This window comes from Molossus molossus, unplaced genomic scaffold (assembly GCF_014108415.1).
Source record: "Molossus molossus isolate mMolMol1 unplaced genomic scaffold, mMolMol1.p scaffold_m16_p_12, whole genome shotgun sequence".
Taxonomy (NCBI): Eukaryota; Metazoa; Chordata; class Mammalia; order Chiroptera; family Molossidae; genus Molossus; species Molossus molossus.
Window position 1 is genome coordinate 12,924,360 of NW_023425347.1, and position 19,976 is coordinate 12,944,335.

The 19,976-nt window shown below is 42.8% G+C and overlaps 1 protein-coding gene across 1 annotated transcript in view; it reads right to left on the reverse strand.

Moving 5' to 3' along the window:
- The window catches only part of SYCP2L (synaptonemal complex protein 2 like), an 83,700-nt gene that overhangs the window by 35,648 nt on the left and 28,076 nt on the right, over positions 1-19,976 (reverse strand). Inside the window, exons 15-19 of the mRNA XM_036255600.1 lie at positions 12,669-12,814; positions 5,139-5,229; positions 4,527-4,624; positions 3,629-3,686; positions 3,442-3,526 (exon numbers count right to left, since the gene is read on the reverse strand). Coding sequence (XP_036111493.1) covers positions 3,442-3,526; positions 3,629-3,686; positions 4,527-4,624; positions 5,139-5,229; positions 12,669-12,814 — 478 coding nt within the window. The remainder of the gene's footprint in view (positions 1-3,441; positions 3,527-3,628; positions 3,687-4,526; positions 4,625-5,138; positions 5,230-12,668; positions 12,815-19,976) is intronic.

Here is a 19,976-nt window from a genome sequence, read left to right on the forward strand (position 1 = left end):
GTCATTTCTCTTGAGCAATGCCTACAATCAGAATAGCTGGCCCATAGGATGGGTATATATTTAACATTTTAAGAAACTACCAGCAGTATATAAGCATTCCAGTTGCTCCACACCCTCACCAACACTTGATACGGTCTTTCTAATACATGTGTAGTAAAGTAACATTTTAGCCATTCTGATAAATGTGTAGTAACACATTTAATTCACATTTACCTAATAGTTTATGATGTTGAGCAACTTTTCGTGTGCTTATCATCTGTATATATCTATTAGTAAATTAGCGATTCAAACCTTTTACCTATGTTTTTATTGATTGTAATTTTATTATTAAAATTTGAGAGTACTTAATATATTTTAGGTACAAGTTCTATATCAGATACATGCTTTACAAATATTTTCTGCAAATGTGTGGCTAGTCCTTTCATTCCCTTAACACTGTTTTTTGTTTTGTTTTTTTAATCCTTACCTGAGGATATCCTTCCATTTATTTTCAGATAGAGTGGGAGGGAGGAGTCGAGAGAGAGAAACATTGATGTGAGAGAGACTCATCGATTGGTTGCCTCCCACGCAACCCCTACCAGGGCCGGGTACTGAACCGCAACCGAGGTCCGTGACCTTGACTGCAATCAAACCCATGACTCTTAGGTCCTCCTCACAGAAGAGGGTCAGGACCCGGTTGTGCTTCTCACACAAGCACCTCTCTTGCTACCACTTCCTCTTGCTCCTGGTGATCTGGAGGAGGTGGCAATGTCGATCATCCTTCCCAGCTGCGTGACGCTCCTCAAGTGCCTGTCCTGGCATGGGTAACGGCACACAGGGCCAGGAACCTGTCCTGTAGGTCAGCCCAGGACTGCTGGAGCGGCAGAAGTTGTGCCCGGATGCGATGGACACTGGGTCTCTCAGGGCATCCTGACAGATGGGACAGCTGACTTCTGCCCAAAGTCCTGCAGAGATGCTTCGACCGCCACTGGGCCCTGAATGAAGGACTGCACTGAGGTGGGTTTTCTTCAGGAAGTCGGGCTCTGTGAGATGTCTCCCCCGAGCAGCAGAGGCACCCTCAGACCTCACTGTCCTTCCTGTCCTGAGTGATTCACTTTCCTGAGACCACTGGCCGCAGGTGTCAGAGGAGCACCAGTCACCACCTGCAGCTGATCAGCGTAGTTGAATCCAGCTCAGAAATCCTCTTGGTCAGAAAGCGGACATGGTTTTAAAGTACTTTTCATGTCTTGAGTTTGGATTCCCTTTCGAGGTACACTGTCTCCTCAGCTGGGCACAGAGCAGGTGCTCAGGAAGCCACCGCCTTACCTCCTGCAGCCACTTGGTCCCATCTCCCGACTCATCCGTGTTTCAGGTCGTGGGTGGGTCTAAGTCTGGTCTCCCAGAAAGGTTCTCAAAGCCAGTCTGACACCAGATTGCGGGGTCTCTCTCATCGATGTCTCTCTCTCTCTCTCTCTCTCCCTTCCTCTTTCTCTAAAATCAATGAAAAAAAATTAAAAAATAAAAAGAATAATTGTTTCAATAAATGGTCTGGAACAATTGGAAACTCATGTGAAAAAAAAGAAGAGAGGAAGGGAGGGGGACAAGAAGGAGAGGGGGAGGGAGGGAGGGAGGAAGGAAAGAAGAATCTCAACCTTTACCTCACACAATATATAAAAGTTAACATAAAATTACTCATAAACTGAAATAAGATCTAAAACTATAAAAATTCTAGAAGAAAACCTAAGAAAAAATACTACCCATCATGAGTTTGTCTAAAATTTCTTTCTTTTTTTGTTAATTCTCACCCAAAGATATGTTTTCCATTGATTTTCACAGAGAGTGGAAGGGACGGAGGGAGAGAGGAAGAGAGAGACAGAGAAACATTGATGTGAGATAGACACATCGATTAGTTTACCTCCCACATGACCGCAACCGGGGCCAGGGATGAACAACAACCGAGGTACGTGCCCTTGGCCAGAACTGAACCTGTGACTCTTTGGTCCAAGAGCCGATGCTCTAACTGCAGAGCCAAACTGGCCAGGGCAAATAATCCATTTTTTAAAGAGCAAAAGATTTGAAGATACTTTATGGAACAAGATATATAGATAGAAAAACAAACATATGAAAACATGTTCAACACCATTAGTCATTAGTGAAATGAAAATTAAAACCACTTGAAGCCGGCAGCTGTGGCTCAGTGGACTGAGCACTGTCCCATGGACTGAGCGGAGGTCCTAGTTCAATTCCCGGTCAGGGCACATGCCCAGGTTGTGGGCTCAATCCCCAGTAAAGGGCGTGCAGGAGGCAGCCAATCGGTGTTTCTCTCTCACATCGATATTTCTCTCTCTCTCTCTCCTTTCCTCTTTCTCTAAAAAAATCAATAAAAACATCTTAAAAAATAAATAAGATAAAATAAAACCACTTGAAATACCACTACATCTCCACTGCAGTGGATAAGATAAAGAAGACATTACCAAGTATTAGCAAGAATGTCTAGCATCTAGAACTCTCAAAGATTGTTGGTGGGAATGTAAAATACTGCAACCACTTTGAAAACAGTTTGACAATTTTTTTAAAAAATTATCACACACCAACAAAAATTCAACCATTCCAGTCCTATGTATTTACCCAAGAAAAAAGAAAACATGTGTCCATGCAAAGACTTATACATGAATCCCAAGGACTTTACTTGTAACAACAAAAAACTGGAAACAACTCCAACGTTGACCAACAGGTGAATGGAGACAACTTGCGGTGTGTCCGTCCATACAATGGAAAGCTACTGGGCAATGTAAAAGCATGAACTGCTGATACATACAATATGGATGAATCTCAAATAATACACTATAGAAAGGATGCCAGAAAAAAAGAGTGCATAGTTTTGATTCCATTTATATAAGACTTAAAATTGCAAACGTATTTATAGTGATGGAAAGCGGACTAGAAACTGCAGTGGGGGGGGGGTGAAGAAGGGCAGGAGGGAGGCATTTCAAAGAGGCAGGAAGAAATTCTTGGTGATGATGGATATGGTCATTATGTGCTTGTGGTCATGGTTCCCAGGTGTAGACATATGTCAAGACTCATTAAATTATACACTTAAAATACATACAGTTTATTTCGTTTTAATTATATCTCACAGCTGTAAACAAATGACTTGTCATATGACCCATTCTTCAGAGGAATGGAAAACTGGCAAATAAATTCACACCAGTGAGATATGTTTTCTGGCTGGGGATATTCAATGTTTTGCTGAAACATATACCAAAAGATAACAATGGGGGTACGATAGTAGAGACCTATAGGTCAGGAGAATGTTCTACCACTGTTCAAATCATCTACAGAAACTGCACAATGTTCTCACCTTGTGTGGGGCATGGCCAGATACAAGAAAGGGGGATAATCTAGACATGTGACTTGTACATTAACCAGTCACATTAACAGTAAGTTTTGAAAATCACTTACCTGGATTTGTCTTTTAACTTAGGAACCAGAACTTTTACTGACTGTTCTTGTAAATCTGAAGAATACTCATGTTCTGAAATGACTTCTAATGGCGGAAATTAAAAATAAAAAACATTGTTTCTCAAGTAAATATTTAAATATAAATATACCATTCAAGTGTTATTTATGATAGATTAAAAAATCTGACCTTGTTGTGTATCATCCAGTTTCACTTTTTCAGGTGAACTATCAGCTTTCTTTGTTTGCTGCAGAAAAAATATGTATTTAATTACGGTGTCTTTGAAGCCCTGTTTTATCGTTCTTTTGGAGCCGCTATTCAGCTCCAAAGAGAAGCATTTCCATTGAGTACTAAGAGACCAGGCTCTGTTTATTAGAGTTGGCTCCAAATGACTGTTAGCTGTTCCAATAAACTGGTATTCACCCTCAGGAGAAAATCTGCCACTATCAAAGACAGTAAGAGTGTTGCAGAGTTACTAGGAGGAAACATCAAAGGAAAACTTACAAAAATGTCTTTAAAAGCATCAGAATTGTTGGATAAGCACAGAACTTCTAAAGGAGACTATCTGGAGGTTTTAGTATATTTTTGTGTGTTTTTTTAAATCATTACACTCTCAATCACACTTCTATCTGATGTGTCCAGGTAATCAAATCTAAGAAAGGAGAAAGGAACAGAATACCTACACATGTTAAGCAGGATGTGAGGTGATGTACACGTTCTGCTTTTAATCCTAGAGATCCAAATTGAGACCAGCTATTGCCTCTGTTTTATAGGTGGGACTCTTCAGGCTCAATGATGTTAAGTAATCTGCCCAAGTTCCCACAGGTAGAAAGTAAAAACCAGGTCTATCTCCAAAGATTAGGCTCCTTTCCCTATATCTCAGGCGCCAGATCCCAAATGAGGGACCAGGGCAGAGCCCGCCCAGTCACTCACTCCACGGAGAGCCAAGGTGAGAGAAAGGAGAGACCACATAAACATGGCAGGCAAAAATATCTCAAGGAGGAGATGGTCAGCACAGACAGATGTTTGAGCTGGAGAAAATGGACTACAAGCCAGGAGAGATAGCTTTCCAGCTCCCCGTACTCACAGCGAGCTCAGACTGGTCATTTATGGGGAGAGTTATTAGGCGGTGGTCAACTTCAGCACCCGTTAACTCTGCCCGCTCGGTGGATTCTTCTGCCTGGGCTACCAGATTAAGAAAAGAGCATATAAAAGTGATCACAATATCTAAAAAGTGTGCACACAGCAGTAGGCACACATTCTCCAACTGCTCTTCGTGGGACCCTCAGTGCAGGGACATCACCATCTTTCGGTAAGAGCGGGTAAATCGGGTCAGGTCTCAAACCTTATACTGGAATTCTATAGGGAATGGAGAAAACAGCCTTGGGCTGGAACCCATAACAGGGTCCGAGAGCTGTGCGGGGCGGCTTTCTAGGTAGCCGCTCCCGCACACCGTCTCCTGTCGCCTGCCACCCACGTCATTCCTTCTCTTTGTCACTTCCAGTTGACCCAGAAGAGATACTGTATCAGGTGGAGAAAATGATTCCAGGCTATTATCAAGTTTTCTTTCTCCAAAGTCACAATAATACATTTATTACTCTGATATGATCATAGGTGTTCAGTGACCTCTTCCAAGTAAGGTTTTATCATTATTTTTATAGGGAATACAGAGTTAGATATGTGTTATTTCCCAATATACCTGGCTCTCTCTTGTGGGTGACAGGACTCTCAGTGTCTTCCTTTTCAAACTCATCAAGAAGTTCTGAGGAGATTTTTGTCTGGTCAGACATCTGAAAAGCAGCCGAAAGCCAGTAATTTTTAAAATGATTTTTAAAGCCAGTAATTAAAAAAAAAAAAAATCAAGAAAAATTTAAAGCTCAGAAACTGCACATTGATACATGAGAAGTTACATCTTCATTTTGTCCTCTTTTGAAGGATCATTTCACTGTTCCAGCTTCTCTGCCTCCCTCCCTCCCCCAGAAGCAGCTCTGGCTGACCTCTTCCCTGCCCCCAGCCACTCCCTCCCTGGGGCTCACAGCCCCTGCTTCCTCTGGCCCCATCTGACCCCTTGTAACTTCTCTCCCTGCTTCACTCAGGAACTGCAGCTCTCGGGAAGAGGCTGCACTGAGCTCCCAACGGTAGGCTCTCGCCATCCCCTTCCTCCCATGGTCGAGCGATGATGGCTCAATAGCATGTAAAGCCCAACTTTCTCCCAAAACATCTTATTCACTATATGAAATGTGGAAATACATATAATTCTGATATTTTTCATGAATAAAGGCAAACCTATAGTGTCAGGCCAACTCATATGAAGTATGATGGAGGAGATATTTTTTTATTAATTGATGGATTCTACTTTTCTTTCTCATCTTCGTCCATGAAATGGTCTTCTCATGGGTTTTTGGAAACTATATTTGCAGAGCACTTTAGCATGTAGGAAATGATTTTATATACAACTCGAAGTCAAAGAAACCCAGCCTGATACCTACTCTCTCGGGTCTCTGACATCTTAATTCGACCCCTAGTGACCATAACATAGTGTTTTATGTCTTCTTGTCACAATTTCTTTTCCCTGCCTACTGTCCATGATAGAAAAAGGCTACTTGTCCTGGCCAGTTTGGCTGAACCGTTGGAACGTCAGCCTGCAGATCAGAGAGTCCGGGTTTGGTTCCGCTAAGGGCAGGTACCTGGGTTCGTGGGCCGACGATCTAACCCCTGAGCCAAACTGGCCAGGGCTGAGAAACAGTTCTTAAAAGGCTCGCGCATGCGGACTCACCTTCCCCAGGGTCCAGCATGGAGGCAACCCTCTGAAAAGAACACAGATTTTCTGTGAAAGAAGCTTATTTGCTTATCTTGAAACATCAATCTGAGGGGCAGCTCTAACTGAACACACATCTAGGGGGTCTACTGAAATACTCTCTAGGGACAGAAGCCGGAAAGCACCATCTTTACGCTCTCCCTTGGTCTTGCTCTAGCTTGCCAATGTCTCCAGGAAAGGAGCTTGTGCCTTGATTTTTGCAGCTACCACCCAGGGGACACCTCTAAATTGCATGGCTTTGGTGGCCAGCAGTGCTTAAACCCACAGGTCCCTCAGGACTGCAACCAATGAAGAGAGAGTTCTGAACCAGCTACCACCCCAGGACACAGCAGAGACACAAACGACCGAGATGTCCAGTCTTTTTTGAACGAGGTCTATTCGCTTCTTTTCACAGCTGCTGCCTGAGAGGCGGGTCTCCAGGTAAATGCACACCGTAGGGCTGGGTGTAAACCCTCACACTCTCCCTCCACCTGCTCCAGAGCACCAGGGTCTCCCAGAGGGCAGCTTGTATATGCATCTGGTGCTCCAGTTTCGGTGGCTGCCACCCAGGGTATGCCGCTGGCATGCCTGATTCTGATGGCCAGCAGGGCTTGCATTCCTGTGTCCCATAGACTATAACAACTGGAGAGCCAGTCCTTGGCTGGCTACCACCCCTCGAGCACAGCACACACAGCAGTCTAAAACAGGCCCCAGTCTTTCTCTGAAAGAGGCCTATTTGTTTTCCTGAAGCTCTGGCAAGAGGGTGAGACTTCTAGATACGCACATGCATAGAGGCTACTGAAATACTCTCCAAAACAGAGGCCCATAGACGTCACCTCTGCACTTCCTCTCTCCTCACGACGGCTCACCAGTATCTACCAGAAAGGAGCCTGTACCATCACTTAGCACCCCAATTTTTGTGCCTGCCACCCAGGGGAAACATCGAGATCACCTGGCTCTAGTGGACAGGGCTTGTACTCACAGCCCCACAGGGACTCTATATATTTACATATTTAACTGTGCGCAGCCTGGTGCACCGTCTCCGCCGCTGGGGCCTGCTTCCTCGAACCAACCCCCAAGCCCAGGCCCCTGAGACCAGATCCCAGGTCACACCTTCTGACACTCCCCTCGAAGCCCGTGATGGCAGCACAGGTCCAGCCTGTGAGGTTGGGGCAGTAGGTGGGCAGGATGAGGAACAGGCACCCCCACTGCCTGTCAAGGCTCCCCTTCCATCTGCCAGCATATCTCCAGCCCTCCCTACTGTCCAGATGGCCCAGGGCCCCTGCCCTCAGTGCCCCAAGAACCATCACTGTTGTCTGGAGAGGTGCAGGCCCTGTGAGGCTGCCTCCTGCCCAGGCTTCGGCCCCCGAGACCAATCTGAACCCCATTTCAACCCCATACAATAGTCCTGTCCCCAGAAGATGAAGATGATGTACTGCTGGTGCCACTGGCTGAGCCAGATGTCTGGGTGGTTGAAGCAGAGGTGACCCAGCTCTTTTTGGGGCTCTAGTCACAGTGACCTTTTAGAAAGCAGCATAGCTTCCCTTCCACTACTTCCTGCCCTAACCTAGGTCTGAGGGAACTTGGTGAGTTTCTTTTTGGTCCTGTGCAGCTACTGTCAAGTTAGGTGTCCCTCGGGCAGAGAGAGGGCCCACATAGAGCTTCCTCTGTACCTGGCCAAAAAGCACAGTCTCTCCACCACCACCCTCTCCTCACACTATCACCATTTGGGTGGCTCTTTTTATTATTATTATTTTTTTATCCTCACCAGAGGACATTTTTGCATTTATCTTCAGATAGAGCAGGAGAAAGAGGGGGGAAGAGAAGGAGAGAAACATCCACATGAATGAGACACATCGAGTGGCTGCCACCCACATGACCCCAACTGGGACTGGGGATAAACTGCAACCGAGGTACATGCCCTTAGCGGGAACCGAACCCAGGATGCTCTGGTCCGCAGGCCGACGCTGTAACCGCTGAGCCAAACCAGCCAGGGTGTGGGTGGCTCTTTTTAAAAAGTTAAGTTCTTAGGAGGTCACAGTCCTGAACACTCCATGCTTGCCAATTTCCTACCCAAAAGTGGCCTTAAGCACCAGTGTGCCAATTAGAGGATTTAGGCAGGGCCTGTGGTTTTTCCAACTGTGATCCTTCCTATAGGGCCTGGCTAAAAAAAAGAGCACACCAAATGCTTTTATCCCATAGCTAGGTCATTGCCCAAAAGTCAAGGTTGAAAATGAACCAGAAATTAAAAAAAACAAAAAACAAAACAAGGTGTTGGCTGGTCTGGGTTTTTTATGTTTGTTTGTTTGTTTGTTTTTTATCCTCACCCAAGGACATTTTTCCATTTTTTTGTTCAGATAGAGTGGGAGAGAGAGAGGGAAAGAGAGAGAGAAAAAAACATTGATGTGAAAGGGACACATCGAGTGGTTGCCACACATACTACCCAACCAGGGCTGGGGACAAACTGCAACTGAGGTACATGCCCTTAGTGGGAACCAAACCTGGGTCTCTCTGGACCACAGTCCAACGCTCTAACTGCTGAGCCAAACCAGCCAAGGCTGATGATCTGTTTTTTAATCAGCCTGAATCTAGGTGTAGACTGAGATCTTCCCCTTTGGAACACTGACAGCTCTTGGCACAACCTCAAATACTAGGAGCCACTAAAATTAAAAGAGACTGCTTGCATAATCATGGGATTGAGAGATAACTAAGTGCTAGGGCAGGATGAACAGCAAGGTTCATCTCCTTGTGAGGCCACTCCTTCAGATTGGAAGAGGTGGCTGTTTTATCTAAAGCATAGAAATCAACAGAGAGCCCTGGCCAGTTTGGCTCAGCGGTTAGAGCATCGGCCTGCAGTCCGGAGAGACCCAGGTTCAGTTCCCGCTTAGGGCACGTACCTCGGTTGCAGTTTGTCCCCGACCCTGGTTGGGTTGTGTGGGGGGCAGCCACTCGATGTGTCCCTTTCACGTCGATGTTTCTCTCTCTCTCTGTTCCTCTCTCTCCCTCCCACTCTACCTGAACAAAGAATGGAAAAATGTCCTCGGGTGAGGATGATTAAAAAAAAGAAAAAGAAAGAAATCAACAGAGAGAGTAAAAGGAAAATGAAGAAACAAAGTAACATGTTCCAAATGAAAACAAAATAAAGCTCAGAAGAAGACCTTAGTGAAAAGGAGGTAAGTGATTCACCTAATAAGCAGTAAAAATAATGGCCATAAAAATGCTCACCAAACTTGGAATAATAATGGATTAACACAGTGGCACCTTTAAAAAAGACATAACAAATATAAGAAAGTACCAAATAGAAGTCACAGACCTTAAAAATACAGTAACTAAACAGAAAAATATACTACAGAAGTCTAGCAGCAGACTAGATGAAACAGAAGAAAGAATCAGTGACCTAGAAGACAAGGCGGGACAGTAGAACTCACCCAATCAGAGCAGCAAAAAGAAAAAATAATTTAAAAAGTGAGGATAGTGTAAGGGACTTATGGGACATCAAGCACATAAACATTCACATTATAGGGGTCCGAGAAGGAGAAGAAAGAGAGAAAGGGACAGAAAATTTATCTGATTAAATTATGGCTGAAAACTTCCCTAACCTGGAATAGGAAATAGACATCCAGATCCAGAAAACCCAAAGAAGTGAAAGAAAGAAAGAAAGAAAGAAAGAAAGAAAGAAAGAAAGAAAGAAAGAAAGAAAGAAAGAGAAAGAGAAAGAGAGAAAGGGAGAAAGAAAGAACTCAGGCCCTCATCATGATACATAATAACTAAAGTGTCAAAAGTTAAAGACAAAAAGAGAATCTTAAAAGCAGCAAGATAAAACCAATTCGTTACATACAAGGGAATCCCACTAAGACTATCAGTTTTCTCAACTGAAACTTTGCTGGCCAAGGGTGTGTGGCACAATCCATTAAAAATGCTGAAAGAAAGAACTTCCAACCAAGAATACCCTGGCTGACAATGCTCTCATTGGAGATAAAATGTTCCAGACAAGCAAAAGCTCAAGGAGTTCATCATTACTAAACCATCTTTACAAGAAATGTTAAAAGGACTCTCAAGTCTTAAAAAAAAAAAAGGGTGCTAAATAGTAACAGGTAAATATATAGCCTTGGCCCCCATGGCTTAACTGGTTGGAGTGTCATCCGATACACCAAAAGGTGGCAGGTTCAATTCCCGATCAGGACACATGCCCAGGTTACAGGTTCAATCTCCATTTGGGGTGTGTGCAGGAGACAACTGATTGATATTTCTCTCTCACATTGATAATTTCTCTCTCTTTACCTCCCTTCCTCTCTCTGAAATCAATTAAATAGCCCTGGCTGGTATGGCTCAGTCGTTAGCAGTGGTTCTCAACCTTCCTAATCCCGTGACCCTTTGATACAGTTCCTCATGTTGTGGTGACCCCCAACCATAAAATTATTTTTGTTGCTACTTCATAACTATAATTTTGCTACTGTTATGTCTTAGGTGACCCCTGTGAAAGGGTTGTTTGACCCCCAAAGGGGTCATGACTCACAGGTTGAGAACCACTACGTTAGAGCATTAGACTGCACACAGAAGGGTGGCAGGTTCAATCCTCGGTCAAGGGCAGGTTTGATCCCTGGCCCTGGTTGGGATGCATGTGGGAAGCAACCAATCAAAGTGTCTCTCTTACATTGATGTTTTTCTCTCTCTCCCTCCCTCCCTCTCTAAAAATCAATGTAAAAAATATCTTTGGGTAAGGATTAACAAAAAAGTAAAATAATAAAATCAATACAAGCCTCATGGCAACAAAGCAAAAACCTATCATAGACACAAAAAGAATAAAGAGAAAAGACCTAAGCATAACACTCAAGAAAAATCATCAAATCACACAGGAACAGAGCAAGAGAAGGAAGAAACAGAGGAAGTACAAAACAGCCAGAAAATAATTAACAAAATGGCAATCAGCATGTACCTATCAATAACTTTAAATGTACATGAATTCAATTCTATAATCAAAAGACAGAGTGGTTGAATAGACTAAAAAAAAGAACCCATCTATATAGACACACACAGACTGAAAGTGGAAACCAAAAGAAATGGGTAGCTATACTTATATCATATAAAACAAAGGCTAGCCCTGGCTGGTTTGGCTCAGTAGTTAGAGCATCGGCCCGTGGACCTAAGGGTCTCGAGTTCAATTCCAAGTCCAGGGCATGTACCTGGGTTGCAGTTTCGATCACTGGCCCTGGTTGGGGTCATGCAAGAGGCAACCAGTTGATGTGTCTCTTACATCGATGTTTCTCTCTCTCTCCTTCCCTCCCTTTCACTCTATCTCTATCTAAAAATCAGTGGGAAAATATCCTCAGGTGAGGATTAATGACAAAAAAAGACTAAATAAGAGACAAAAAAGGTCATTATATAATGATAAAGGGGTCAATCCTACAATACAATATAATATTTATAAATATAAAGCAAACAGTAACAGATCTAGAAATAGACAAAAATTGCATATTTGAAAATTGCTAAGAGAGTAAATTAGTTCTTGTCACAAGAAAAAATCTTTATGGCAATTGCTATTAACTAGACTTACTATGGTGATCATTTTGGTATATATACAAATATTGAATCATTATGTTGTACACCTGAAACTAATACAGTCATGCACCACTTAATGATGGGGATGTGTTTTGAGAAATATATCATTAATTGATGTTGTTGTTGTGCGAACATCATGGAGTACACTTACACAGATCTGGATGGTAGAGCCTATTACACACCTATGCTATATGGTATAGCCTACTACCCATAGTCTACAATCCTGTACAGCACGTTACCATATAAAACAACATGAGGTTAAAACAAACACAACATAAAATGATGCAATCAAATGATGTCTCTCTTACATCAATGCCTGTCTCCCGCCCCCATTACTCCCTCCCACTCTATGTAAAAATAAAATCAATGGAAAAATACCCTCAGGTGAGGATTAAAGAAAAAAGACAGAGTAAACAGATGTATGAGGCTGCTGCCAGTTAACACAGCATACCGTTTTACAGCAAACGTTTCTTAATAAGAAGAGTATTCCATGATGAAAATATAGTGTAGTAAGTTCATAAATCAGTAATATTGTTGCTTATTATCAAGTATTATGTGCTACGCTTGTATGCAACTGGCTGTGCAGTAGGTTTGTTTACACCAGCATCACTACAAACGCATAAGTAATGCATTGCACTATGACAATGTTATGAGTGCTATGAGGTCACTAGGTGATAGGAATTTTTCAGCTCTGTTATAATCTTATGAGACCACCCTCATCTATGTAGTCTGTCAATGACTGAAACATTCTTATGGGACACATGATTGTATAATATGTCAATTATATTTCAATTTTTAAACAACCCAACATGAAAATTTAAGAGACATGAAAACATACCAAAACAGTTAAATAATCAAAGTGACTAAACATACCACCTGTTTGTCTTCTCCTAAAGCTTCAATGGAAGCTTGTGATATGTTGAATTGCAAATCAAAATGGATTTCTATTTTCCTCACTTCTTTGTTTCTGATATTAATAGGCTTCACATAAATGATGAACATCTTCTTCTTTTCAGTTTCTAGCAAAAAATAAAATATACCAAGGCATATCAACACCCTGAAAGTTTGTATTTTAAATCTTTATAATTTTAAATAAATGCACTGAGATATTTGTTAACTATCTAGATTTTTTCCGCAATGAGTTGAAAAGAAATTACCTACAATTTTTGCTTCAAAGTGACTTTTTAAAAAAAAATAATAATAATCAGGTTTCTACACTTGTATATAAGGATTTTTTTTATAGCCAACAAGCTTTTTTTCTGGTACCAAGACTTAACCAATTAGACACAACTTTATTATGCAATGTGACCAATAATATGGAACTCTATTACATGACCTATATATTTATGGTTCAAGACAGGTCATTCACGCCCTGGCCAGTTTGGCTTAGTAGTTAGAGCATTGGCCCACAGACCAGTCATGGGTTTGATTCCAGTCAAGGGCATGTACCTTGGTTGCGGTTTGTTCCCAGTCCTGGTCTAGATCATCAGGAGGCAAACAGTCGATGTATCTCTCTCACATCGATGTTTCTCTCTCCCTCTCTCCCTCTCTCCCTCCCACTCTCTTTGAAGAAAAATGAAAAAATATCCTCCAGTGAGGATTAAAAAAAAAGACAGGACATTCACACCAGACAGCTATTGTGTTGGCTGTTGTCGTTTTTCATCTGACACTCTAAGGGAAAAGAGGTCAGTGCCCCTGATTAAATAGTCAGGTACTGCATGTTTTAAAAATTATTTTTTTGGCCCTGGCCGGTTTTGCTCAGCGGTTAGAGCGTTGGCCTGCGGTCCAGAGAGACCCAGGTCGGTTCCTGCTGAGGGCATGTACCTCGGTTACAGTTTATCCCCGGCCCTGGTTGGGTCATACAGGTGACAACCACTTGATGTCTCCCTTTCACATCGATCTTTCTCTCTTTCTTTCTCCTCCTCTCTCTCCCTCCCACTCTATCTGAACAACAACAACAAAAAATTATTTTTTTGGTAAATCAGTCAAAATTATACCTATTTTTTAAAATCAAATTAGCAAAAAAAATGTAATATATTTTTTGGTGTGCCACAGAATTTTAGTAATTAGTATATGTGCTGTGAGATGAAAAAGGTTGAAAATTGCTGGCTTAGACCAAGATTCAAGGAGAGTTCAAGAATAAGCCACATTAAGTACATGCTGAGTTAGAAACAGCAAGAGAGAAAAGAGAGTCAAGTCTATGAAAGAATAGACAGAGCTAACGGTCACAAACTGATGAGGATGGAAAGAGAAAAAAAGAGTGAGACACACCCAGGTCTAGATTTGTGGCTACTGAGGACTTGCAATGTGGCTGATACAAAGCGAAGTGCACCATAAGCTTAAAATACACATCAGTTTGTGAAGACAGTACAAAAAAGAGAAAGTAAAATATCTCAATTTTTCATATTAATTACATGTTAAAATGTTAATATTTTGGATATACTCTGTTAAATGTATATTATTAAAATTAGTCCACTTAAAAAAATTTCTTAATGTGGCTACGTGAAAATTTAATATTCAATTAAACATGTGGCTCACACTAGGTTTCTATAGGATGATGCTGGCTTAGAGAAAAGCTCAGCAATCCTTCCAAACACCAATCTTACTGGACCTCTAGTCACTGCGGGAAAAGTCTATGAAACACTGCAACAGAAGTAATTAAAACAATGTCTAAAAAAGTAAATAGCCCTGGTCGGTTCTGCTCAGTGGTTAGAGCGTCGGCCCTCAGACCAATGAGTCGCAAGTTCGATTCCGGTCAAGGGCAAGTACCTCCGTTGCAGTTTGTCCTCAGCCCTGGTTGAGTCATGTAGGAGGCAACTAGTCGATGTGTCTCTCTCACATTGATGTTTCTCTCTCTCTCCCTCCTTCCCACTCTATCTGATGATAAATGGAAAAATATCCTCAGTAAGGATTGAAAAACGTAAAGAGCTATCTGGGCTGTAGAACTCAATGCAAACATTCAAGGGGCAGTAGAAATGGTCTAAAGGCGGCACTAAGCACTCAACACACTGCTAACACATTGCCCGGTCCTTGCCGAGAAGGCGCACACAAAACTAAGGTGTGGTTTGGAGAGTTTGCTGGGCAGTCTTCAGTTTCCTTGGCTATAAAGATAGAAAGTAACACCTACCTCCTTAAGGTACTATGAGGCACATTATAGTAGCAAGGCTTAGAGTTCAGGAACTTAAACTATGAAACTATGAAAACAATGTTAGGGGTACCACAGTCAGAAAATCCAGAGAAGTCCTTAAATACTGACTTAGAGTAAATATCAACAATATTGCATGTATCTTAAATTAATAGTAACAGGTAATGACAATATAAATTAACTTATTCTTAATTTATATTTATGAGTATACTTAATTTACCTTTCTAGTGAGTTATTTCTCTTTACTACTCATAGGAGGTACTTCCAACTAATGTATCCTGTCTTCCCAATTCTGTGACTGCGTAACTACTAACTCTTCTCATCTGGAACACAATAAGAACTATACATTTGGCCTCTGCCTGGGTTCCTGACTCCAGGCTCCGAAAACCTTTGTAATTTCCTGAGTGCTAAGAGTGCTAGAAGCATCTTTTCTTCCAATATTTGTTCTATGACCCCTGTTCCTGGCACAAGAGCTAAGATCCCTAGGAGTGTCATTTGTGTGCTAATGAGGTGACTGGCGGCTCCTCGAAGCATCAGGATGGGGGCCGGTCCCAGAAAGACTAAGGCACCACTAGAGGGCTGGAACCTTCAGACCCACCCCTCAATGTCCAGGGAGGGGAAAGGGGCCAGAGACTGGGTTAAGAATCCATCATGCCTCCGTGATAAGCCTCCATGAAAATCCCTAAAGGAGGGGTTCATAGAGCTTCCAGGATGGTGAACACATCCTTGCATCAGGAGGGTGGAGCACCCCAATTTCACAGGGACAGGAGCTCCTGCACTCAGGACACTTCCGGACTCACTCTGTGTACCTCTTAACCTTGCTCATCACCTGTATTCTTTATTATATCCTTTATAATACACTGGTGACTCAAATAAGTGCTTCCCTGAGTTCTGTGAGCCATTATAGCAAAGTATCAAACCTGAGGAGGAGGCTGTGGGAACCCCTGACTTGTAGCTAATTGGTCAGAAGTCTAGGTGGCCACCTGGTGTGACAGCATAGAAAGAAGCTAGAAAAATCCCTGGGCAAGTGGAATGGGGAAACTGGGACAAGAAATTAAACCCGGCCAAACATTCACCAGCTTGTGAATCATAAGACCTTATCTTCCCCAACCAAGGACACTTGAGGGGAAATGGTTCATACCTCTCCTCCCTAAGCAGAGAATAATACAGAGCTTCAACCACCCTGGCCTGGGAAGACAGAGAGCAAAGATCCAATTAATGCCATCTGTGCCAGCTAACCCAAGGCAGATGAAGTCTGGGGGACAAGTACCCAAACCTCCAAGGCATTTGGACAGTATCACTTGAGGGGGTTGTGTGGCAGAAAAAATAGCTGCCAGGGCAGAAGGCAGGGAAAGGGGAAAATAAGGGGGAGTTTTTCTCATACACTGAACAAAAAGTAAGCAGTCTTAGGACTTCCCAAGATAAAATCACCAGATGTTCTCATAAACTCTGGGAAAAGCTGCAACAATGTAAAAGGGGACTTTGAAATCTAGTCTTTCTGGCAGGGGAACCTTGATACCTACGGGGGTGGGATGGGGTGGGGCAGAGTATAAACCCTTGAACCCCCACAAGGCAGGTAACTCAGACTAGCTGAGTTGCCCACTTGTGCTTTATGCCAAGTGCACCCTTAATAAATCCACTTGCTTTGCTTCCTTAATAAATCTGCTTGCTTTGCTTTAATACTGCTGTCACTCACCTGAATTCTTTCTCGTGAGTGTGACAAGAGCCGTCAAAAAAAATTAAAAAAATAAAAAAATAAAAAAAAAAGCCCTGGCCGGTTTGGCTCAGCGGTTAGAGCGTCCGCCTGCGGTCCGGAGAGACCCGGGTTCGGTTCCCGCTAAGGGCATATACCTCGGTTGCAGTTTGTCCCCGGCCCTGGTTGGTCGTGCGGGTGGCAGCCACTCGATGTGTCCCTTTCACATCGATGTTTCCCTCTCTCTCTCTTCCTCTCTCTCCCTCCCACTCTATCTGTACAAAAAATGGAAAAATGTCCTCGGATGAGGATTAAAAAAATAAATAAATAAAAATAAAGAGCCATCAAAGGGGAGAGCCACCTTTGACTCCTGGTTACACTGGGACTTATAGTCATAAGTGGGGGCAGTCTTTCTTGTGCGTGAGCCCTCGGCCCATGGGGTCTGCACTCACTCCAGACAGTTAGTGTCAGAATTGCTTAATGTGAGGGAAACCTATACATTTGGTGTCAGAAATCCCAGTTCTTCTAACTGCCAGGCTCCTCGGCTGTCAACTGGTATATCTATAGTTCCAAAATGTAGGCTCCCTTCTCTTCCTCTGTCCCTTGGTTCTCCCAGAGCTTCACTGGGAAAGTCTCTCCTCCTCTACTGCCATTTGATTTGCTGCCTCATCGATCCCTGTCCTAAAGTTCCCCGCTTTTCCTAATATATCCAACAGGAGAAAGTAAAAATTCCTGCACATTAGAACAAATTCTCACAAGCACTGAGAAGAACAAATACAGCAAACTGTGACACATTTTGAAATGGCCAAAAAGCTCCCAGGTGCCTCTCTAGAATCCCTTTGTGAGTTATCTGCCCTTTCCATCATCTTTGAAGCTATTTACAAATCTGTGAGTTGTAGAAAATGGATAATAATGAGAATGATTCTTGTCCCTGGAAATGCAAATTAATTGTGTCTCTGGAATGCAATTGTCTAGTCTTAAATCTATTTGTAAATCAATTTCAGCATTGCTTCTATATGTGTGATTTTTAACTCTCCTTTGAACTGGTTACTACAGCTCACTGATTTCCTCATTAATTGCTGAGTTAAATGAAATCCTCAACTCAGATTCATTTAATATTTGTATGAGGATCATGATTTCCTCTTTTCAAAAAGTATCGTTTAACACAACAATAAAGTTAGCTTATGGCCCTGGCCGGTTTGGCTCGGCGGTTGGAGCGCCGGCCCGTGGACCGGAGAGTCCCAGGTTCGGTTCCCACTAGGGGCACGTGGCTCAGTTCCGGTTTGTCCCTGGCCCTGGTTGGGGTCATGTGGGTGGCAGCCACACGATGTGTCTCTTTCACTTCGATGTTTCTCTCTCTCTTCCTCCCTCTCTCCCTCCCACTCTGTCTGACAAATAAATGCAAAAATGTCCTTGTGTGAGATTAAAAAAAAAAAAAGTTAGCTTATGTACAAAATTCCAGCAAATAAACTCAGGGCTGAGGAAGGATTACCTTATTCTAAGTGGTCCCACGGAAGAACCTTCAGTTAGAGTTCAAGGCTAGGAAGGGTTTGCTCTCCCCAGGACTTGTATGATGAGAAAGATGGTGTTACAGAGTATGTTTCAATTTCCACCCTGCTTTCAGAAGCTAAGCACCAAATCTGATTCTCCACGTTGGCTGTTTTAGACTGGCCTTCATGACAGACATTTTTATTCTTGTCTGTGATTCTAATTTTCCATTTTTATCATTTTGGTATAAAATGCAAGCTGACCTAAATCTTCCTTGGAAAGAAGTGAAGTTATACATATAATCATCACATAATATTTCATTTTAAACCTTTGTTAAACCCAATTATTATTTATTTTCTTTATTGATTTTTAGAGAGAGAGATAGAAACATCGATGAGAGAGAACATCAATCGGCTACCTCCTGCATGCCCCTGACTGGGGATTTGGCCCACAACCTGGGCATGTGCCCTGATCGGGAATCGAATCGGCGGCCTCCTGGTGCATGGGTCAACGCTCAGCCACTGAGCCACACTGGCCAGGCTTAAACCCAATTATTTAAAAAATATTATATATATTAAGTTACTTTAAAAAAATGTCACTTTATTTTTTGGTTCATTTATTATTTATTCATTGAATTTACTGAGGTGACATTGGTTAATAAAACCATAATGGTTTCACCCAGCCAGTGGGGCTCAGTGGATGAGCATCAACTCATGCACCAAGAGGTTGCCAGTTTGATTCCTAGTCAGGACACATGCCCAGGCTGTGGGCCTGATCCCTAGTGGGAGGCATGCAGGAGGCGGCCAATCGATGTTCCCTCTCATCAATGTTTCTATCTCTCTCTCCCTCTCCCTTCCTCTCTAAAGTCAATAAAGAAAAAAATTTTTTTTAAAACCACAACGGTTTCAAGTGCACAACTCTATAGCACATTATCTGCACTGCATCGTGTGCTCACCTCCTAAAGTCAAGTCTCTTTCCATCCCATTTATCCCCCTTTGCCCACTTCCACCACCCCCCATCCCCTAACATCCCTTTATTTCTTTCTTTTTTTTTTTTTTTATCCTCACCCGAGGACATTCTTCCATTTCTTGTTCAGGTAGAGTAGGAGGGGGAGAGAGGAACAGAGAGAGAGAGAAACATCGACGTGAAGGGACACATCGAGTGGCTGCCACCCGCACGACTGACCAGAGCCGGGGACAAACTGCAACCGAGGTACGTGCCCTTAACGGGAACCGAACCCGGGTCTCTCGGGACCGCAGGCCGACGCTCTAACTGCTGAGCCAAACCGGCCAGGGCCCTTTATTTCTTAAAGACCCAATTTAGGAATCCTGACAGATGTTAAGCATGACTGCAGCTGAAATGCCGAACTGGACTAACAGGTTCCCTGTAGCCACCCAGACAAGGGTCACTCCTCGTTTCATGCCCCTCAACCCTGTCTACCAACCTGACAAGAACGGTGAGTGACAGAGGTTTGAGAGGGGGCAGAGGGATTCTCTTTCGATAGAGGTGGTACACAACAACGTAAACTCACGGATTATTACTATAAATTTGTGGGAAGGGAAGGACAGGTGCTACATCCATTTTTTTTAAATTATGGTCCAAAAAAATAACATTTACCATGTTAACCATTTTTAAGTGTACAGTTCAGTGGTGTATTGTGCATTGTACACCTGATCTCCAGCACATTTTTATTCTGTAAATCTGAAACTGTATCAATTAAACAACAACTCTCCATTCCCCGCCCTCCCCCGCCCCCCAGCTCCTGCCTCTATCAACTTGAGTTCTTTAGGTAACTTATGTAAGTAGAATCATAGTTTTTGTCCTTTCATGACTGCTTATTTCACTTAGCAGACTG